The sequence below is a fragment of the Callorhinus ursinus genome, unplaced genomic scaffold (assembly GCF_003265705.2).
Source record: "Callorhinus ursinus isolate GAN/ISIS: 27379988/994484 unplaced genomic scaffold, GSC_fseal_2.0 scaffold4, whole genome shotgun sequence".
Taxonomy (NCBI): Eukaryota; Metazoa; Chordata; class Mammalia; order Carnivora; family Otariidae; genus Callorhinus; species Callorhinus ursinus.
The window spans coordinates 40,621,369-40,644,575 of NW_027397066.1; the positions used below are offsets into that span (position 1 = coordinate 40,621,369).

The 23,207-nt window shown below is 42.1% G+C and overlaps 1 protein-coding gene across 6 annotated transcripts in view; it reads left to right on the forward strand.

Moving 5' to 3' along the window:
* Nucleotides 1-23,207, forward strand: part of DCUN1D4 (defective in cullin neddylation 1 domain containing 4) — a 76,945-nt gene that overhangs the window by 37,519 nt on the left and 16,219 nt on the right. For 5 of the 6 annotated variants that reach the window (XR_012377909.1, XM_073891658.1, XM_025887533.2 and 2 more), the window contains 4 exons: nucleotides 913-1,027; nucleotides 3,866-3,957; nucleotides 12,073-12,143; nucleotides 16,376-16,467. Coding sequence is in view for 5 of the 6 variants with exons in the window: in XM_073891658.1 (XP_073747759.1) it covers nucleotides 913-1,027; nucleotides 3,866-3,957; nucleotides 12,073-12,143; nucleotides 16,376-16,467 (370 nt within the window). In the remaining variant the exon portion in view is untranslated. The remainder of the gene's footprint in view (nucleotides 1-912; nucleotides 1,028-3,865; nucleotides 3,958-12,072; nucleotides 12,144-16,375; nucleotides 16,468-23,207) is intronic. The other variant, XM_073891661.1, reaches the window with a different exon arrangement.

The following is a 23,207-nucleotide window of genomic DNA, read 5'->3' on the forward strand; positions in this document are numbered from 1 at the left end:
CAAATGGCATATCTGGTAACACCTGTGCCAGGATGGACACATTTTAATTATCTTATAATTGTTTTGTGATTTGTGATGGTTTTAGACAGTCTGAAGCAAGACTGTCTGGGTTTGAATTCCAGTTTTGCCACTTAACCTCTCCCTGCCCCCATTCTCTCAGCGGCATAGGCAGTAATGAGGATTTTCTTTTCATAAGGCAGGTAGGAGGTGAACAAGTGAAGGCATCGTGTAAATGTTAAGAATAGGGCCTGGCTCACAGTGAGGTCCCTGTACGTGTTCCGTGTTGGGATCGTCTGTTAGTATATTTTAATATCTTTAACCAAATGAAAGTTTGCTTCTGAAAATTCTGACCGAAAGTGGCAGAAACAGACTAAAAATTATTATGGAAATTTTGCTCAAGATCCTGTCAGGCTTCTGTCCAAAAAAATCTAAATTCTGTTCTTCTAAGATCAGATATCCCTTGAAGCTTAAGAGTATTGGGACTGATGTGCTTGTTTGTATTTTAGATTCAAGGTTACTGGTTGATCTGGCCTTGCCTAATGAAATACACAAATGAGATAGCGCAGTTCCTTTTGAAGGAACACTGACATATAAAAGAGACTGAAGCTTTGATGATTTACGTTAGTGTTTTTGGAGAGTAAATGGAAATTGTGATAACTTCTGTTTCTAATGTGGTTTTGGGGGTAGGGGGGTATTAACTTACTTGTGTCATTGCAAGGTTTATTTCTTGACTATCACATTTTCCCAAAGAAGAGCTAATAACCTTTTTTTTCACCTTGTAACATTTACAGATAACATCTAAACCCTTTACAGTATAAGCCACGACTGTTCTCAATTTGGCGGGTGGCGTTCTCTGGGAATGTTAGGATGTGGCTAAACGTGCTGTTGTACCCTGTGACTCTTTGTCCCTAGGAAGCCTGCGGTCTTGCAGCTCTTCAGACTGCTTTAGTAAAGTGATGCCGCCGAGGAAAAAGAGGAGACCTGCCTCCGGAGATGACTTATCCGCCAAGAAAAGTAGACACGATGGGTATGTCGCAGAGACAATAGATCAGACTCAGTGACGTGTATCAAAGAGGCACGCTTTCAAAGTGTAATTATCTTGTGATAACTTACTTTACGTGTGGGTTTATAAAACAAAGCCAGATTAGGTAAGTAGAGTTCTGAGAAATTGAAGTTTTGTCTTAGTCGACTTTTTGTTTTAGTGGATCTTAGTTGATCCACCAAAACTGGTGTAGAGTTTCTTTCTTTCCTTTTAAGGGCTTGCCATCTGTGCCTGTTGAGGACCACGGGATTGGTATGTATCTGTCTCCTAAGGGGTCTCACTCACCAAACACAACCACAGGAAGCCACAGTTGCTTTTGCAGCGGCCCTGGGCCGAGTGGCCTGAGGGTGCCGTGGGGCCTGGACACTCTGAGCCTGCCTGGAGTGGTGGCCGAGCAGAGGTTGAGTCTCAGATGAGTGAGGATTTGTTAGAAATCGTGAAAAAGAAGACTCTGCAAACCACTTCTCTTTCAGACAAGTGAACTGCTTAATTGGGTAACTTGAAAAGTCGTTAGACTTGTTTATTTTAGGCATCTTTAATTCTTTCACCTCGATTTTCATGTGTCTTTTTTACTTTGCTCTTTTTGTTTTTTAACAACGAACAAACATCGTAATTTCCTTCTTTTCTGCCTTTTTTCCATTTTCCTCCATTCTGGCTCTGTAGGTTACTTCACTCACGGGCCTGAATATTCACATCTATAAATCAAGGGGATTAGATGAGTTGTTTCTGTTTTTTCCTTGCCGTGACACTTAATGTGCTCCAACTCGGTGGAAGGATAGAGAGATGGACTCTGAAAACGTGAAAATGCTATCACTCTTCTATACCAGCTGAGCAGAAAATGTGATCTGGGAGAGGATGGCAGTGACTCAGAGGACAGTCACCAGCAACGTTTAGACCAGTGATCTTCAGCTTTGGGAAGCCGGGTCACTTGGTCACTTCTTTGGTGGTGTCACCGTTCTTGTCATGGAACTGTTAAATGCTAATAATCACATAGCAGTTTGTGACTACATGTGGAGCACTTGCTACTTCTCACCACAGTCTGGGATAACTCCGAATGAGAAAGCTGTGTAAAAACTGGTGGCTGCCTTGCAGGAGGGGGTGAGGTCCTCTTGCCAATAGCATTTCATTGGCCACCCAAGGGATAGGGGTCTGTAGCTTTAGATGAGTTTCATTCTTTGTCTTTTTTAAAGAACAACTTTATTTACATCCCACAGCTTTCATCCACATTAAGCATACAATTTAGTGATTTTTACTAAGTAGTTAAGAGTTACACAACCGTCACTACAAACCAGTTTCAGAAGACCTCTACCACCCCAATGAGATCCCTGATGCCCATTCACAGTCCGCTCCCCTGTTCCCACCCCCAGACCCCCACAACCCCCCATCCAGCTTCCGTCTACAGATTGGCCTTTTCTGGGCATTTCCTGTGAGTGGTGTTTTTGTGTCAAGCTTCTTTCACTTAGCATGATGTTTATGAGGTTCATCCACATAATAGCATGTATCGGTATCTTTTTTTATTTACTGAATGGTATTCAGTTGTCCTTTTTTATGTAGAGCACTTTGAGGCACTTCATTACAGGCCAATGAACCTGTTGCTTTTCCCTCCTTTCTTGAAGTGGAGTATCGGAACTTTACAGTGTCCTGTGTAGGTCTCCATGTTGTTGACCAGTTACAGACTGTGAGCTGAGAATGTCTCGGCCCAGGGTTGGAAGCTATATGTTTGAACCCTTGGCCAGTCCCACCTTTGTTTCTGGGTAGTGTGGCTACCTCTTAGAGAAGAAATACAAAACTGGTGGGGTTGCAGTTTCAGTCTCTGAATACCCTATAGCCATGCTCAGTATTAAAACCCAGAATCTCTAATCAGGGGTATATGCAGATATTCTGGTGAATGTCTAGGTCATGAATAAATACTAAAATGTAATTATGTATGATTTTTGTAATATATAATATAGAAATTAAAACTGCATTCATAAGTGTTTACATGTATATATGCATACACACACCTGTTTAGGCAATTTATGTATAAATGAGGGAAAGAAAAAGTATATACTCATAATTTTTCTATTGAAATGACTACTTTAAAGATCCTGCCTTCTCTCCCCTCCCCAGATAGGGAACATCTTGGTTCTTAGCCCCCCCGGTCATCATAAAATACAGAATTCCTGCAAAGAGTCACAGTCTTGCAGGAGGAGACGGCCGTGCTTCCTGACTCGGTTGTGCAGCTTGTTCTGGGTGTTTCCACACCAGCGGGGCACAACAGGAAAGGGCCAGAAGCCAGGCTCCTCTACTTCTCTCTCCTGAGGCTTTTCTCCCTGGACGCTTGGACATAATTTGATGTTTTTTATTTGCTTAATGTTCCCTTGACGTGTCCAGTACTGGCAGGTTCTTCCTTAGACTGTGTTCTGTGCCCACCCTGACTTGTAAGACATGAAAGTCAGGAGAATTGGATGCAGAGCCAGGAGTGAGTTCTAGGGTCTTTGCTGGAAGGAAACACCTTAGCCATTTCTGGCTGTGTCTCACTGTATCACTCTGTAGTTCGTTCTGGCTAGTGAGGTAGAAGGGGGGATATTAAATCAGTCCTTACTGATTACATGTTAATGAGAGTAAAACGTGTGTATCAGGTATTTACCATTTAATTCTGTTTTGGGTAAAACTGTAGTTATAAAAGCTGAAGCTTCCAAATGCAGGAAGTAAAATGTTTAAAATATACTGGAAATACTGATTGAAGAGATATCTGGTTTGGGTAAAAGAAGAAAAACTGTCTGCTACTTAACAGAAACTCTGCATCTTTAAATAATTTCAGACTCCTTTTTCAATTTCTAGCATGTATAGGAAATATGATTCAACCAGAATAAAGACTGAAGAAGAAGCCTTTTCAAGTAAGAGATGCTTAGAGTGGTTCTACGAATATGCAGGTAGGTCCTCATTTAGATGATCTGAGACTGTCCCTTATGAAAATAAGGACTACCTTAGGGAAGATTAAAGAATTTTAAAATGTGTACTTTTCTAATGTGGTTTGTGTGCCGTCTCTTCCCGTTTGAGGGAGGGAACATAGTTGAAACAAATCACCAAATGTCCTATTTATAGCCAGCAGCTAAGCCAAAGAATTCAGAACACTAGAAGGGAACTGAAAAGATGAATGCACTTGGGAGAAATACTCAGGATTGCTAGGAAACCTATTTAGAATGCTGGTAGTGGGTGACTCTTTGGATTGGACATCAAAGTTAAAATAGGCTTTGCTGCTTTGAACCCTTATGTGCAATGGAATTTCTTATATTAAGTGTCTATTCTGAAAGATGATTTGGCAGAAAATGTTTGTTTTGTCATTTAAAATGTCTTAAATTCAGTCCTATTTTTGCAGCTTACAATAGCTGGTTGGATAATAGACTGCAATCCAGGGTTGTTCGTCACTGTGCGGTATAAAAAGAAAAGGAGTGTTTCCAGACAAGTTTGAGCTGCAGGCTCTTCTACCCCTCTTCTTTGCTGTGTTTCTGGCGCTGTCATAGCCTCTACATTTGATGATTTCAGCCATTTTCAAACTGATTTTCCTGTCCTCTGTCTCTGCTCCCACCTAGGTTTCATGGGCCTCCTGTGGTCTTACTTAACAAACAAAACAGATCAGACAAAGTCATTCCCTAACACTCCGCTCCAGGCTCGCCTCCTGCTGAAAAAAACTCCCTGCTCCCTCTGGGTTGAAAGAGAACTGACAGGCTCACCGCTGCCCCTCCACCTGGCGTGTTTTCTCGCCGCTTTGCCATCAGACAGTTCTTGCTGTACATCTTCAAGGCCCCTTCATTAGCTTACTCCCAAAGGACATTTTCCTACCTGGCTCGCATGCCCTTGTATTAGGTGTCCAAACGGGGGTTCCTCCTGTGGTCTGATCTTGCCATTCCCTCCCCCTTCCCCTGCCCCCCCAACCAATCCCCTACCTCACCCTATTCGTTTTCTGCTAAGAGCCTTGCCCCTTTGGCCACAGAAGTTGTTCCAAGGGCTGGCAGGTAACTCAGGCCAGGCCCATCAAATAAAATTCCCCTGGGATTTTCAGATTGCTGCTAGGAGAAGAGCATCTTTCTCTTCTGGCGGTAGACTTGAAAGGATGTGATCCTGATTCCTGTAGGTCTTTGAATTTTTGTGAGCTACTCCAGTATCTTTCTAGTGAATTAATTCTCCTTCATTACTTGAACTAGTTTGAGTTGGATCTTGTTTGCAGGACAGCAGCCTTAGTACAAATACTTACGGCGCCTGGGTGGCTCAGTCATTAAGCATCTGCCTTCGGCTCAGGTCATGGTCCCAGGGTCCTGGGATCGAGCCCCACATCGGGCTCCCTGCTCCGCGGGAAGCCTGCTTCCCTCTCCCACTCCCTCTGCTTGTGTTCCCTCTCTTGCTGTCTCTCTCTCTGTGTCAAATAAATAAATAAAACTTAAAAAAAACTTACATAGTATTAGAATGTATGTGTTTCCATGTTAAATCACAAGAAAATGAATCTCTCAAAGACGTTTTGTATTCCTAGAAAAAGTGGTTGGCACTTTCCCAGGTGTTCGATACATGGGTGCTGAATGAATGGTTTTCTCATATTTGTATCACTTTGATTGTGAAGGTTTTTGCTTTCTTATCTTGGTTCACATTGATTTTTATGAAGTGGGTTATGAAAAGGAAGTTTTAAACAGACAAAAAGTACACTTAATTCTACCATCGGAGCACAGCTATTTTGATTTGTGTTTGTGTGTCTTCCTTTATAAGCAGACATCATTTTTCCCTGGTATGGCCACATTTCTGTGTCCTTTAAAAAGAGAGCAGGCTACAGTTTTCCATCTTGTTTGCTTTTCTCTGGCTCAGGAAGGTGACATTTGGGATAAAGATTAAGCCACATTCTTGAGGTTCCTTGAGATCCCTGCCAGGTGGTTCCTTGCAGTTCATCCCTGCAAAAAGGTTTTGTGGGTGTGGCTATCCCTGTTTTTACCCCCACCCCCATTTTGTCTTCTTTTCCTGTGTTAGTAGGGAAAATGGCTTGAAATTGGGAATAATTAGGAGGTCCAGCTGATACCTGCTTTCACTTCTAATAGCCCAAGCACATGAATAAAAGCTGTAGATCATTACTGAAGAAAAGCAAATGGTGAGATGACCCCGGGCGACTGTCAGGTTGTGCTGTGGGATGAGTCTGCCGGGGCAGGCTGTGAGGCGGGGGTGCTAGCTAGCCAGAGGAAGGCTTTAGGTGCTGATACCCCCTGTGGTGAGTTCTGTTACCTTAGGGAAGAGCTAGCTGGCCTGGGCTGACTCCCTGCACTTTAATCCGAGGTGGGTGGAGGGGCGGGAGGGCCCTGGTGGTGCCGTTGTCTCACATGGGTGCCCCTTCCCTTCTTCCCAGAGTTCTCCGTTCCACTCCTTACCCTGTCCTCCACTGCCCGTGGCTCCTGCAGCCTGAGCCCTGCTCGTCCCCGCTTCTCCCGGGCCAGTTAGCGCCAGCGCTCCTTTACACATTCTAGGGTGCAGCCTCTCCCCTTTTCAAATCCTGATCAACTCCATTTCTGGTTCTTAGAGATTTAATAAATGAAACCTGCTCCACCGGGGGCTCTTCTTCCGGGTCTCTGTGGCTAGAGGTTTGCTCCCTTTTTTACTTTGGATTTGAGTTCTTGGTGACTTGAGAAAGGAAGGTTGGGGGAGTGTTGTTTAGTCCTCCATCTGAAACTGGAGTCCCATTTCTTTTCATTAGGATGAAAATAACCAGTTTTACAGAAGCAATTTACCTAATTTCCACTTTCTGAAGTATATCTAAGAATAAGGAATTAAGCCAAACACGTGCCAACGTTGATGTCAGAGTTACAGGGAAACTCACACATAGATGTAGATCATAGAAGTTCTCCCGAGTCCTGACTGACTGTGGGCCCTTAGTTTCTGTTTGGGATTAAGTTCTATGACAGGATCGTGTTTTGGTTTTCCAAAATGAGATTAAGGACCAGGAGCAGATGCTAAGTGACCAAGTGGTCTGTCAGCAAGGGAACTGAGGCCAAGGACGACGCAGGGGACAGTGTGGCCTCGTTTGCCTCAGGGATGCAACATGGTGGCCTTATGGAAGCTTTCCCTTGAGGGCCTGGGGCCATGATGAAAAATGTATTTATGAGGGGCCCCTGCTTAAGGTGGCCGGGGGGAAAGTGGGAGGACTACTGTTTTTTAGATGATTGTCAGTGTATCTGCCTTCCAAATGTATCTCCACTAGCTTGTTACCAGAGCATTCCACAGCTCGGGATTTTAGATACAACTTTTTAAAAATTCTCTCCTTCGTGCTTCACTTCTGACCCACTTTGTGTTAGCCAGTTACATACTCAGAATTAAGAATTCTCAGTTTTTTTTTTTTTAATTTTTTTATTGTTATGTTAATCACCATATATTACATCATTAGTTTTTGATGCAGTGTTCCATGATTCATTGTTTAAGAATTCTCAGTTTTTAATGTTAGAATTAAGATGGCTAAATTCTACGAGTGAGTTGATAAATTTAGCGTAAATACAATCTTAACGCCAACGAACAATGTGATTACAACTAAATTTAAATGTGTGCACGAGAAAGATCATGCCAAAAAGAGAAAAGTTGTTTTAAATAGCAGAATTATGGGTATCTTTTAAATAATGTTGATTAGCAAGCTACATTTTACTATTTTTAGGATAGAATACTACTTTTGGCAGTCATGCCACTGTAAGTCATAGGGTTAAAAACTTGCTCTTTAAAAACAACAAATGCAAGTGTATATCGCTAACATGACAATGGCACTGCACGGAATCTGGAAGAAAGGAAAAACCCTGGAGAACTTAACATGACTGCTGCATGGTATACCTCAGCAAACCTCCTTTGAGGGCTTGCTGTGTGCCAGGCTCTAGGGTGCACTCAGCTCATTTTCTAGGGTAGCCAGCAGACAGACCGAGAAGCATCGTCTTTAGGATGAATGCTGGCAGAGAGCCGTGTCGGTGGCCAGGCTGGAGGGACGGACATTGGGGGGAAAGGGGGAGGTCAGCCGGGACACCAAGGCCCCGTGCACAGGCCCGGGGAAGTCAGGTGCCTTGCAAGGCTCAAGGATAGATAACAGCAGAAGAGCTTTTTTAAATCAGGAGGAATTGGAAACCAAAGACAGGAATTTTAAAAGAATTATAAAGTAACTTTTTCTTTCACATCTGCAACCACCTCCCAAGGGGTCCTCTCAGTAGATACCACAAAAAAGGCATCTGTTCCTAAAAACAAAACCTCTTAGCAAAATAGGAATAGGTGGATATTTCCTCATGAGAAGAATTCTTGGATCTCGTAGCCGGAATCTTTACAGTAGTAGAACCATGGAAAGAATGGTGACCCATACACGTGCTCCCGTGCTGTGGGGTAATGGCAGATGGGCCCACGAGCAGAGCACGTGGGCGGGCACTCGCCCAGGGAGACCAGCAGGCACATGCAGGGACAAAAGTGAGGTGCAGGATTTATAGGCCTAGTATGAACCCTTGTGTGTAAACAAACTTAAAAGTGATTTCATTGTGTATTTGCACATACCTGAGTACAAGCATAAAGGTCTGAGAAGATATATGCTGGACTGGTAAGGAAAGGGTGAAAACACCCTTTTCTTTTTAGTCCATTTTGTCCTGACTTTGTCCATTGGAGTATTTTCCCGTGTGGTTGTATTCATGTGTCATTTGTAGAATAGACACGTGACTGCATGCGTGTGGGTATATGTGCCGTCAGAGCCAAAGCTAGCGGCCTATCAGATGGTAAATGCTAGATGTATTTTCATTTGAGTGAAGACTGAGGTAAGGCTGCTTACCCTTGTGATGCTTATTTGCCATTGTTTTGGAAATGATGAGCCAGGGCTGTTAGACAAGACATAGAAAGAATGGAGAATAAATAACTGGAAAGGAGGCAAAAATGAACATTGGTTGGAGATGAAATGATCAGATTCTCCCTGGAAAGCCACAGAGAATTTCATGGATGAACAGAAACAGCAAATAAACATGTACTTATTCCATGGATGTAGAATTCTATAAATGACTTATTTGGGGAAGGATATTTAAAGGAATATTTAATAAATGATTGTCTCTGAGGAGTGGGGAGGGGTTGGAGGGGAAACTTGCTTTCTAACTTTTTTTCACTTTCGCTTTTAAATGAAATTTTGTATCATGTTTATATATTAATGTAGCAAAAAAACTGGATTAGAAATGCCATAATCTTTTATTTGGATAATAGCTTTTATTATTGTCTTAATATTTAAGTATTATATAAAGATTTCCTTAAATTTTTGTTTGAACAATAACTTTTCCCCTAATAATCAAGATAAGAAAATTAGGAATACATAGAAAAACTTATAAAAGGAGAATAAAGAAAGTCCCAGAAAAGGGTAACAGATTTGAATATATGAAACAAAACATCTTGTAACAAAAAGGCACATTTGTGATTAAAAGGAAAATAACAGCATGCAGAAGAAAATATTTGCCGTGACCACATTGCAAGGGGAAAGGCCTAAATTTGACTTCAGGGGAGCCAGGGCTTTGAAGCAGAGAAAGGACATAAGACTTTCCAACAAGCCCTCTAGGTGATTTTAAATATTCATCTTTTGAGGACAGCCACCTTACACATTTATTGTGGTTTATTATTATTATTTTTTTAAGTAATCTCTACGTTCAACGTGGCACTTGGACTCACAACTGCAAGATCAAGAGTCACGTGCTCCACTGACCGACCGTGCCTACCAGGCACCTCTGTTTATCATTATTTTATATTGAAATTACTCCTGGGGTGCCTGGCTGGCTTGGTCGGTTAAGCGTGCAACTCTTGATCTCGGGTTGTGAGTTCAAGTCCCATGTTGGGTGTAGAGATTACTTAAAAAAAAAAAAAAGAAAGAAAAAAGGAGTTATTCCTATGCCCTGTCTCCCTTCTTGGAGGGGAGGGACCATGTTTTCTTAATCGTTAGCAACGACCACAGTGCATAGGTCCACAGTATGTCAAGTAAATGTTACCTGGATGAAACAGACCTATGAAGATGGTGGATTCTGCAGGACTTGGTAGATCTAGAGCTGTGCAAAGATTAGAGTGACTCCTGTATTCCGGTATTCATTCATTCATTTAATAAACTTTCTAAAAGCAACTGCTCCATGCCAGGTGGAATGCTGAGGTTCCACTAGAAATACAATAGCTCTTACTTTGGAGGAATTCAGAGGGAAAGACAGAGGAGCTGGGACTTAACGCAGATGTACCCCATGTGAGAAAACCACTCCTGGCATTGTTGGGGGGTCTCAGAGGACTGCCCCTCCCAGCCTTTGTAGGTGGGGGTGGGGAGGAGTGGAGGACTCCCTGTCTGGTGTCAGTCTTCAAGACTGAAAACGAGTTGGCCAGTTAACATGGGGAAGGGAGAGGAAGATGGGCTGAGGCCACAAAGAACAGTCTGGTGGTGGGTGTGTGTCAGGACCTGTGTGCAGAGCAAAGCACAGGTAAGTGTTTCTGGGGCTTTTATTCATTGAGTACTGCTTATTGATTCATTTATTTTCACGAAACTTGATTTGAAGGTGGAGAGGTTGGAGGCCGAAGAGGAAGGGAGGCTCTAGTTCATAGAGAACCTTACTCGATATGCCAGACTTTGCACTTCATCTTCAGGGAGTGGGGAGCCACTGAAGGACATGATGCCAGCATGGGATTTGTGTCTGGGATGGCTCCTTTAGGTGGCCATGTGCAGGATGGGTCAGAGGTTACGGGGCTGTGGAATTCAGGAGCTCCTGAGGAGACTGCTGTGGTCATCAGTGTGAGAGAATGATGCCTGAACAGGCCAGCACAGGATAGGTACAATTAAGAAATATTTGGAAGGAAAAACTGGCATTGCACCTGCTAGTTGACCGGATGTGGAGAGTGTAGGAGAAGGGAAGAGTCCAGGAGGACTCCCAGGCTTCTGTTTCCTGGTGGGGCCACCAGTTGAGACAGACTATGGGAGGATAAGCAGGCGTGGCATGGAGAGATGATCCACTCAGTGAGGTGGTGGCTCGGGGCAGAAGAGTTTAGCTGTGGCCGTTCAACAGGAGGTGGGGTAGCCAGGCGGTGACGTGGTAGACAGTCCCAAGTTAAGAGGGAAAGTGTGGGCCCGAGAGCTCAAGCACCGATGAGACTTCGTTGGCAGAGGGTATAGAATGGACTAGAAGAGGTTTCAAGATGGAACTCCTCACACCAAATTTAACAAGTCGGGAGAAAGCAAAGGAACACATTAAGAAGCCAAAAGGGAAGTAGGAGTAAAACCAGATGAGAGAGGGTACTTCCAGAAGCTGTGGGAGGAGGCAAATTTTGTGAAGAAGGAACTTCAAAGTTTCAGTTTATCACAGAGGGGTCAGATAAAATAAAAACCAGCTGACTGTTAGATTTGGCAGCGAAGGTGTTATGGTGACCTTGGAAAGAAGAGTTTCAGTAGAGAGAGAGGAGCAGAAACCAAATTGCAGTGGTTGAAGAATGAATGGGAGATAAAGTAAGGATGGAACATGTAGGCAGTTCTTTCAGGAGGAAACAGAGCTGAAGCCAGAGTGGGAAGAAAGAGGCTTTATTGCCTTGTCAACAGAAAGACTACTTGCTTTTTTCCTATGTAAGAGAAGCAATTATGTTATTTCCCAGTTAATTTTGTAAAGAATATTATGTGGTTCTCTGCTAGGTTTCCAGAGATTATTGTATGTATTGAAATTATTACCAAAATAAGATAGAGCTGTAAGCTACTTTAAAGAGCAGGAGTTGAACTCAGGTAGCCTTATCTTTAGACACAAATTATGTGTAGCCTGTGTCCATAGGTTGAAAGGCATGGCAATAAATTGACTTAAATGATTGTGCAGAGCCAAATCCTTTAAAAAGTAACGGAAATTCCAGAATATTTTCTAGTTTATACTTGGTGATTTCTTTTCTCAGAAAGGATTATGGCCCGTAAGTGTTACTTGATTTTAGTTTACTTTAAAAATATTTTAACGGTATAATACTACTATAGGAGTAATAGCGTACATGGTAAGATTTAATTTATATAAGGTTGCATTTCATCGCAGGTACTGATGATGTTGTAGGTCCTGAAGGCATGGAGAAATTTTGTGAAGACATTGGGGTCGAACCTGAAAATGTAAGTCTAACCTATTAAGTTGGGCAAATCAGTTGACTATTTTTCTTAACTCTTTTGTCCCTTGACAGATAAAGCAACAGTAAAGAAGTAAGTAATGGTGTGTCAGTTTTGTGAGGCAATCTGAGTAATAAGTTCCAATTCTAATTTGATTTCTAAGCAAAAATTTTTCTTGTAATTGGTATGGTGTAACCAGTCATTTTTTCTCTTGTTTACGTTCTTGTAAATAAAAGGCATGGTAATAAAGTAATTAAACTAGATGTTTAAAAAGTGGTGTGGGCATGTGTACCTCCATTGAGAGATCAGCTGGGAGACTGAGTCACAGTCTGTTCTCTATTTGTCCCCCTCTATAGTTAGTCCAGCCTAATGCAGAGTTTGTCCGGATCTTTGAATAATTAATTGTTCATAAGGGTTTTGAGTAGGTTGTAATTATCAAGAATTTTTCATAGCTCTTTCACTTCTGATTGAATTTAACACAGGGGTTGCTTTTTAGTATATAAAGGCCCTAAGTATTTCCTTAAAAACATTTAATCAGAAGTTATTTTATATGCTTAATGATTTTTTCCTAATTCTTATCATGTTGAATATTTTTTCCTGTTCCTACATCATTTCTCTTACACTAAAATGAAAAATGATGCTCGTGCAAGGGCCTTGGCTCATTAACTATGCAGTTTAATATTGCATTAGCCTCCAATTTAACAAATATGTCTTCGATCCTAAATGAATTTATGATCTAGAAGAGATCTCAAGAGCTCATCCCCCTCATTCACTCTTCTTGGCAAGATAGCTGGTGCCCATGTATATATCATGCTCTTAAAGACAACTAGAAATTAAGACTTCACACTGTTTTCTTAAAACTTTTCTTTACCCTTAATATTTCTATGCTTCTGTCCTCCCCCTTACTCACCCCAGCGCTACATTTTCTAAAGAGCCTTTAGCTCATTATATGGATTTCTGTCTTGTATTTTTTATTTTAATGTGATCCAGTTCAGGTATCTTAATAAATTATTCAGCTTGCTATATAGGTTTAGGGACAACTGGGCCAATAGTATTTGCCTGATGTGGTCCATAGACTAGTCATAGACACAAAAAAGAACATTTCACTGGCTTTGTGAAGGGAGTTTCCTGATGGCAGCTGGGCCAAGGTTGGCAGAGTGTTTTCTGGACTGAATGGTAAGAAGGGTGAGAGTGAGTTGGGCCTGAGAGCGGACCTAAAGGTTTTACCCAGAGCACAGTCGTCAGTCTAGGTCGGAGGGAACCAGCGGGGGCCAGCAGGGCCCGGCGGGGAGGAGATCAGGAGGCCAGGGTCAGGCTGCCAGTGTGAGAGGCACTCCGGGAGCATTTACTCTCAGGGGCAGGGAAAGGCCTGTTGGTGGGGGGTAGGGAGTGCTGGTGTGGATTCTAGTTCTTCAAATACCAGTACTCAGTAACGGAGAGCTGCTCTTATCCTTTTGGGGAGCAGTGATGAGGCCTTTAGTGCTCGGTTTCTCTAGGAAAAGAAATAGTCTTGAAGTGTCGAATCACACTGAAGTCCAGGAGACCAAATTCAGAATATTATTCTAAAGTATTTATTACTGTACTTCATTTCTAAGATGCCACTAACAGAAGTTGTATATTATATCATCACTAAGAAAGAAAAAACATTGCTAAGTAAACAGATATGCATCAGTTGTGAATGCATCCCAGTATCAGAAGTGTTAACATTTGAAAAATAAGCAGTAAATTCTTTTTTAAAGGCTTGTCAGCACTGTTGACTTAGTACTTTAAAACACTTTAAAGATAGGCTTTAAAGCCCTCACCTTGCCTGAAGACTTAGAGCTTATGAAATTGAAGCAGGCTTGTAAAATTCAAATCTGCTGTCATTTACTAAGGCAACAGCAAAATCCTTTAAGTAATTAGCATCCTGATTAGCTACGGTAAGAAAGGTCCATTTTGTGTAAAGAAATACTCATTGCAAATATCAACTTGGCTTTTTAGCCACATTTCTTGCGTACTTGTGTGTGTGTGTGTGTGTGTTTCTGTGTCCTAACCATTGTTTTAACTTAACAAGTGTTTATGTGGAACTTTAAGTCTTTCTGATAGAGGATTGAGTATAGATTTTTTTTTTTTTAGATATTGTTTGAGAACATACCAAGTTTGAATTAGAAAATGTGGATTATTCCACCTAGGTAAATTGATATGTATGCCAGAGTCAGAATTCCAAGAAAAGCTGAGGGATGAGGAGAAATCCACTAATGTGTAAATATTTGGAAGAACATATCTTTCTGGGAAGTTTTTCTGAGTAGCCCCCTGGTCTCTTAAGTTAAAGTTTTTTAACCTGTTAAGGGATGATATTTTGTGATGATGTGTATGATATGTAGAAACATTGGTTTACTAATCAGTGCTAGTTAATCTACCTAGTAATCTAGATTTTTTAATCTAAAAAACCTAGTGACTTTAAAAATCGATATGTACTGATTTGAGATTTGATGAAAGGGCTTAGAGACTCAGTGGGTTCTCATGGATAATCATTTCCAAGGTGGAAAACCATAAAGTCAGCATGAAGAGAAAGCTTTTCATTAATCTTGCAGTTATAAATTAGACAAAGCTGGACGTTTTTAGTCTATAAACTACCTTGTTGGCAAACAAAAGGACAGACTTTCTGAATCTCCCTCATACCATTGTTCTGGAGTACTTAATGTGTGTGTTGGCTCTCAGGGGCTAATTAAATCATCTCAAGTGATTTCTAATTGACTGCTTGCCTTCACTTTTTTCATGTTCTATCATCCTCCTACCACCATCACCATCTGATCCAGTGGGGCCACGTGGATGGTGGATTAATGTTTGGGGAAGTTCTAGTAGTTGAAGCCTTCACGTCCTGTGTAAAGAAATAAAATTAACTGCCAGATGTGGACTATGCTAGTCCCTGGCCAATTTCTGCAGAAACATCTATTTTCTTCCCGTTGTTTTTATTGTTGTTGTTGTTACAACAAATGGAGATGTAGCCATTCAGCAGTGTTTATGCGATCCCCAGTTCAGGACTTGGGTGTCCCTTAGGTATGGACAACTGTCCAGAGATAACCAGCCCACACACAGAGTGGTGGGATGGTCCTAGCAAAGCCCTGCCCCTCCTTACCTGTCTAGGGCTGACCTACTTTCTTTTTTAGTTATTCCCCATCTTATCTTGGGTCTCTGAGGTAGACGAGATGGGAAGGCTTCCTCTTCTTGCCCAGTCATGGATGGGTGGACTCGGCTCTGTCCCTCTGTGGAGTCCTGGACAATTTGAAGCTGGATGTACCTTTGAAATGTAATTTTGTCTTTATACCTTCAAGCATTTATTAAATTCACCATCAGGATCTCTGGGCCATCTTTTCCCTAAAGCAGCTAAGTGATAAGCAGTGCCGGAAACTAGAGTTGTCACAGTTCCTGATGCTTCCAGAGTTTCCGAAGACTCCCTCGAAGCCAGAGTGGTGCCCCACTGAGAAGTGATGGAGCTGGGCCACTCAGCCTGTGCTCAGTCCAGGCACAGCGCTTTTTAAGTAGAATTTTGGGCCACTTTCAAATAGTTTTCCTCCAGTGTATACAGTTAAATTCACAAACATTAATGTGTTTGTGATACAACGCCATTATTATCTATGACCTACCACCGACCTTTTTATTTTTTGTAGCCCTCTGCTCTGCACCTGCTCTGTTCACTTAATAAACCTTGGAGATTGTTCCCCGTTTCTGCTGATAGCTCTACTTCATTTGTCTTAATGGTGGCATAGTATTTCTTTGTGTGGAGAGCATTCAGCAAGGAAATACTTAATTAGGCCCTTATTGATAGATGTTTGGTTCTCAGTCTTTTGCTACTGTAAATAAGACTGCCGGAATATTATTGAATAATAACATCTTTACATGTGTGGTGTATCTATAAGATAACTTTCTGTAAGTGGAATTGCTGTGTTGATAACTGGTTTTAATTTTGGTGAATATTGCAAAATTGCCCTCTGGAGAGGTTAACGGCTTTACATTTCCACCATCATGCATCACAAGAGTTCATGTTCCTCCAAGCCTTTGTCAACAGACTAATTATCAAACTTTTTAGATGTTTTCCAAACTAGAACTCATTTTTGAAGTTACCCTGTTCATGTTTCAGTGACTAAACTACCGTGAACAGAAGTATTTGGAAAGTTGTTGATATGTTTTAATTACTGAGATCTGTCATTCTGATTTGATTGGTCTTTCTAATTTTTTGTTTGTTTGTTTTTATACAGGTAGTTATGCTTGTCCTAGCTTGGAAATTGGATGCACAAAACATGGGTTATTTTACTCTACAGGAATGGTTAAAAGGAATGACTTCTCTACAGTAAGTCCTGAGGCTGTCCTGGGCCAGGGGTTTGTGGGGAGGCATCCACGCACTGCCCAGCTGGCTGCTTCCTCCCTGGGATGTCAGGGAGCCCGGGCTGGGTGACTGGAGGAAGCCAAGTGATCTGGCAGACTTCACCTGTGGCCATAGGTGTAAAGACCAAATCCCATTTTTATGGTGAAGAGAGGACATTATGCATACATTTTAGCAATTAAAATGTTTATATAATATATATTGTTTATTTTAGTATTCTTCTAGAGCAGATCTACCCAATAGAAATAGACCAGCCTTTTCTCATAGATGTGAGCCACATATGTAATTTTAAACTTTCTAACAGTCACATTAAAAAAAGTTAAACAGGTAAAATTAATTTTAATGTATTTTATTTAACTCCAGATATCCAAAATGTTGTTATTCCAACATATAATCAGTATTTTAAGAATTAACAGGCTTTTCTTTTTCTCATATTATATCTTCAAACTCTGGTATATGTTTTACATTTCTGATCCACCTCAGTTTGTGTTAACTTTGTCTGAAGTGCTTGGTAGCCACGTGCATCTAGTGACTACCATATTAGCACAGGCTTAGAGCTTAAAAAGCAAAGGCATATTAGCATCTGGTTTACAGGTAGGGAGAAAAAGTTGACTGAAGTTTAACTTAGAAATGAAAATATTTGATAGCTTCTATTTTATATATTCTGATTTTAGCTTTGGGCAAAATTGGAACTTCATTACTCTAGTGATTAAAAAGTAATAATAGCAATTCTGTTTGTGTTACTTGAGCCAGAATAAGAAAAAAACCCAGTGGTTTTATGAGTTCACTTTGCACGCATGTGTGTGCATGCGTGTGTGTGGGGGGGGTGCACACACTAAGTTTCATTCAAGAAAACAGTTGTTACTCTATTATTGGGCATTGAAGGATACAGTTGGGATGGGTGATAAATATTTCAGTGGTACTGGAAGATGAAGTGCTGATTCTTAACGTGGTAACTTTGATCTAAAATACTCGGAAGGACTCTTTTTTCACTTTAACTTGGAATAATAGACTTTGATATTTACTGGATTGAAATTGGAGTGGAAATGGTTTTTAACAATTTGGAATTTGCCAGCTTACTAGCATTGTCCGTTTGTTATTGATAAAAATGCTTTCTTTGTCCCTGGCCGTAGTAGTTGGTTATGCACTTCACTGCTCGCTCATTTGAGCCCATTTGAGGCTGCCGGGTGAGGAAGACCGATCAGGCTTTGTCCTGCACATTTCACAAATGAGGAAACTGAGGCTTAGGGATACATGATGTATCGAAGTAAGTGGCAGAAAGGGGAAGAAAATCCCAGACTTCTGATTCTTTAAGTCACGTTCTTCCTCTAGCAGCTGTTGTCTGATGGCAGATGAGTTTTGGGTAAAAGTCAAGTCACCCTTTTACAAGTACACTTTCCTGACAGCATGCTCTAGAATTTTAGGGTTAAGTCCTCGGAAATCTCTTTAAAAATTGTGTTTGTGGGGCGCCTGGGTGGCTCAGTCGGTTAAGCTTCTGCCTCTGGCTCAGGTCATGATCCTCGAGTCCTGGGATCGAGTCCCACATTGGGCTCCCTGCTCGGCAGGGAGTCTGCTTCTCCCTCTGACCCTCTTCCCTCTCGTGCTCTCTCTCTCTCATTCTCTCTCTCAAATAAATAAAATCTTAAAATAAATAAATAAATAAATAAATAAAAATTGTGTTTGTGGTGTTGGGTGCATGTCCTTGACAATTTCAAGTCTGCTCAGTCTGCTCACTCTCCTCGTTTCCCTCACGGCCTTCCTGTGCTGCCCTCTGAACACAGCGCAGGGTGGCTGCTCTTTTTTAAGGGTCCTTGTCATGATGAATGCATGGCCACATCAAGATTTTATTTCAAGGTTTCAGAGAAGCCACCATCAATATTTTTCAGGCACATTTTCATTTGTCTTCAGAGGGGGAGGGTATAATACCCATTTTTATGTCATTCTGGATTCTTTTTTACATTTGCCTTTACCAAAGAATGTTACACAATGCCAGGCCTTTCCCATATGAGGGCCACACTGCCTGGGAAGCGTGCAGTTCCCTGGAAGAGGTCTGTGTATGTTCAGGAGGTCCTGGGGGGATTGCAGGGACCCTGCCGGTTCTTTTTTTTTTTTTTTTTTTTTAAAGATTTTATTTATTTATTTGAGAGAGAGAGAATGAGAGATAGCATGAGAGGGAAGAGGGTCAGAGGGAGAAGCAGACTCCCTGCTGAGCAGGGAGCCCGATGTGGGACTCGATGCCGGGACTCCAGGATCATGACCTGAGCTGAAGGCAGTCGCTTAACCAACTGAGCCACCCAGGCGCCCCAACCCTGCCGGTTCTTTATTGGGAACCCCACTTAACGCTTGGTGTGACGCACTTGGTGGCAGATGGGTTCCCGTAGGAGACGGCCACTTGGTCCTTGCAATTCAGGGTGAAATGACAAGCCACCCACTCTAAGGACATTGAGGAGCCTGCTTTCTTTTTTTGGTATGAAACTCTGAGATGGCTTTCCCCATCACTGAGGAAGAGATAATTACTCAGAATAACCTTTAAGGTTCTTTATAGTTCAGAATAGTCCAATGTCAAGTTGTAAGAATCTCCACTCCCCCTCCCTTGGGCCTCCCTAGATGCATGATTTGTTCAGCAAGTGTTTGAATGGCCGTGACGTGCCAAGCACAGTGTTCTACATCCTGGGGAAACAAAATCCATGAACAAGACAGTCCGTTCAGGTCAGGGGTTCGGAAGCAAAGTGCAGGCAGAAGATCCAAAAGTAATAAGGCCACTTCTCTTTAGGCTTCTTGAATTGATAAAATAAGTGCTGTGTTTGTAAGGTATGCATGCCCAGTAAACAAGAATAAGAATGCTTAGAAGCTAATCACTAATATGCTGGGAAGAGGGAAAGTGGTCCCTCTTCTGAATTACCTATTTTGGATTTTTTTTTCTTTTTTTGCTCTCTTTTGGTTTTATTAAACCTGTCCAGTGAAGTGTTTTGAACTCACACTGGAATTAAAGTGTATATGACAATACCTGTATTTATCATATATTAGTATATTTGATTAAAATGCAAAGTGTAAAAAAATGGTTACTGTACAGTGGGAGTGTGCCAGAAACAGAAAGCCCGTGGGTTTTGGAGCCAGAGGTTTGAAGCCGCTCCGCCACTCCCTGGGTGTCTCTGGCAGCGCCTCGCCAACCGGGAAGGGGAGATGATGCACTGTGGTCACACCTGGGCTCTCAGCCCCGCTGGGGCCAGTGTTCTGTGAGCACCGGAAGGAATGACGGCAGTCGGGGGGCACACTCCTTTCCAAGCTCTGCAGATCATTCTCAGCCAGGAGAAGGCACCGCTCATTTCAGTTGACTGTTCTGTTATTTATCGCCTTGTTCCAGCACGTGGGCTTAGGCTTACTTCTGATGAATTAAGTTTATAGGGATGTTTACGTTACACAGAACAAAAGTGTGTTAGAGATGTAGCCAACTTTGCATAGAAGTTAGAAGGTGCATAGAAGTTGATGGGCTAGAAACATACCTTTGGCTAAGTGAAGGGGTGAAGGCCTTTCCCCCGGTAATGGAGAACTACTTTTCGTTTTAGAACCTTTGAGGTTTATTGTCCTGCTTCCTGGTGCTTCTGAATCTGTTACAGGAGCAAAACTCACATAAGAAATGACCCCGCGGGGCGCCTGGGTGGTTCAGATGGTTAAGCATCTGCCTTTGGCTCAGGTCATGATCCCAGGGTCCTGGGATCGAGTCCCGCATCAGGCTCCCTGGTCCTTGGGAGCCTGCTTCTCCCTCTGCCTCTCTCTCTGTCTCTGTCTCTGTCTCTGTCTCTCATGAATAAATAAATAAAATCTTTAAAAAAAAAAAAAAAAAGAAAGAAATGACCCCATGATAGGTTCACATTTTGTTTTGGGGAGAGGATGCCTCTGAGCGAAGTGGCACGGTCTGCCCTTCTCAGGCCGATATGAGTCTTCTCACATGTGCTACACCGAAAAGCAGGGACGGGCTGAAGATGTGGCTGCTTTCTGGAAAGTCTCAGGCTGGTTGCTTTAACTCCCCAAGCCAGTTTCTTCACAGGCCCTGTTAGAAGGCAATCCCTCTGCACTTGCTCTTGTGGAGTGACCACTAGATGGCAGTCTGTGGTTCGGATGGGGTGACTCAGCGGCCTGTTCCCTGATGGGGGTGGGTGCAGAGGCTCTGTGGGGCAGGGCCCCTTTTAAAGCAGATTAAACTCTTTATTGATATTAGCTCTAACCTATGTCACTGTCTTCAGTACATCTGTGAAGGGAAAGTTTTACTTTGGGCATTTTATGCTTTACACTCCAGACAGGAGCTCTGATCGTCTTTCAAACAGGACACCTTTGTCCAGGGTGGTGCTGGACTCCCAGGCATGCTGCTGAACTTCGTTCACGTTTGGCCTTGCGATTCTACCTGAGGACTCACAGCTCCTTCCTTTTCTTGTAGCTGCTACAAGTGTAGCAGCACTTGTCGAAATGAGTGGTCCCTGCCCTCGAGTCTGTTGGGACAAACATCTGTTCTTCTTCCTCTCATTGGGCAGGAGTTAGCCAGATCACCTGCCGCTATCAGGCCAACTTCCTGTGGTTTTGGTCCTTCACCTTCCCTTCCAGTAAAGAGCAGAGACCTTGGCCTTAAATGTTTTGGGGTTAGCTGGTTTCTCTCCTCTTTGACCCTCCCCCGTATTATTAATAAAATATTATTAGTTATGTATATATACAATAAAAAAATCAAATCATACAGTAGATGCAAAGTTAGCCCTGCTCCCCTCCAGCCTCCGAGACTCCCACTTACACTTCCTTGGATGTCCTTTTAGCCTCTGTTTACCCCACATTTGGGGTCTGGCACTAGATCTCTAACAGGCTATCAGCATCTTTTTTTTTTTTTTTTTTTTTCTTTCCCCACCTTTCTCCACGGAGATCCAGAGTGAGCTTTCCAAGGTGCAAAGCCCAATGATTGTGGTCTCTCCCATGGTAGGGGGTGACTTCAGTTGTTTCTAGGATTCAATTAAAAAAAAAAAACACAGTATGGACCACAAAACCCTTTATGGCCTGGCCCAACCTCCCTTTCACTTCCCCTCTTCATCTACCCTGTCTAGTCACAATGGTTTCCTTTTCATCTTTGAACTTGGCATGCCCCCTTCTGCCATGGGGCCTTTGCACCTGCTGTTCGTTTTATCTGGAAAACCCTCTCTTCTAAAAATATCTAGTGTCTGCTTTTAGCTGTCAGCAAACATTTCAGGCCCTTAAAGAAGCCTTTTCTGCCTTCTAAAATAGTCTAATTATCTTTTTGTACTTTTCAAACATCAGGAAGAAATAGAGGATGTTCTAAATTGTTGTAGATTCACAGAAATGAAACATTTACTCTGGTTTTTGACTTTCAGATATTTTATTATCTCAGTAGATTATGGGAACTGTTTTGTAGTTAGCTACAAAAAAGAAACCTTCACAAATTTATTGCTAAAAATAGATCAGTGTGCTCTAGTATGAACCATATTTTAGTTTATAAGGTATATAAAATATTTACATTGATATTACTTACAATATGTATTATTTATACTTAGTAGTAGTAGGTAAAAGCTCTACAGAGGAATACAAGGAAGCACATCCAGCTTTGAAAAGGTTAATATTGCTGGTGGAAATGGTGACTCTTGGTTCTCATTTTTAAGGGCTAGATATTAGGAACAGAAAAATCGGTTTGTAAAAATAGCCAATTAGTCTACTTCCTTAGGAAAAATAAACAGCGTGTCACTTACCTGTAAAAATGGGTTTTTATCACCAAAGCTCCCTGGAGAAATAGCTGATTTCAGGTCTAGGGTGGAGAAAGTACAAAGTGATCTGGGATGTCTTGTGCCAGAAGCAAGGACGTGCTCAAAGACTTGACGGGGACATGTCAGAAGGACAGTGGTACCAGCTTGAAGGGGCCGCTGCCCAAATGAGGACAATTTGTGCATCACAAAGAATAAAGGCAATAAAAGATGCTAACACTGAATAAAAGCAAAAATCCTTAAGTCCAGAAAAGAGGAAAGGTGGTGAATAGAACTTCTGTTTATGGAAGAACTCCAGCCAGTAGGGGCACAGCCTGAGAGAGTCAGAAAAATCACCATTTCATGTCTTCAAATGTAAAGTCGATTCGAGCAGGTATCACCAGTGGATGCTGAGACCACCAGGTGAAAGGTTGTTGAGGAGCAGGATTCACAGTCTCAAGATAGCATCCCATAAATTATATACCATTTCAGAGGAGGGCAAGTACCTGTTAGTGGAGAATCTGGGGGATGTTACTTTAATTGAATGAACCAGTTTAGTATCACTCATAGTGGGACAGACCGACACGGTAAGCCTCCTCGTGGGTTGCAGAGAGAAGGACATCATGAGTAGTGTTCTTAGCGTAAGTAGCCAGCTTGAGTATAATCATAGGGCAATTATCTGACAAATTGGGATTCTGCAAAACAACTTTTTTCAAAAGTGACATTGTCAAGAAAGAGGGGAAAAAAGGAAGGACACCCTTCTAGAGACTAAGGAGATAGACAGCTAAAAGCAATACATGAGCCTTGATTGGATCCTGGATCAAGAAAAAGCATCTATAAAGAAACTCAGGGGAACAATTGGGAGTTTCGTATATGGGCTATATATTAGCTAAGAAAGTTTACACTGGTGAAATATTAAGAGTGATGATGGTATTTAAATGTCTAGGAGGGGCGCCTGGGGGGCTCAGTCGTTGA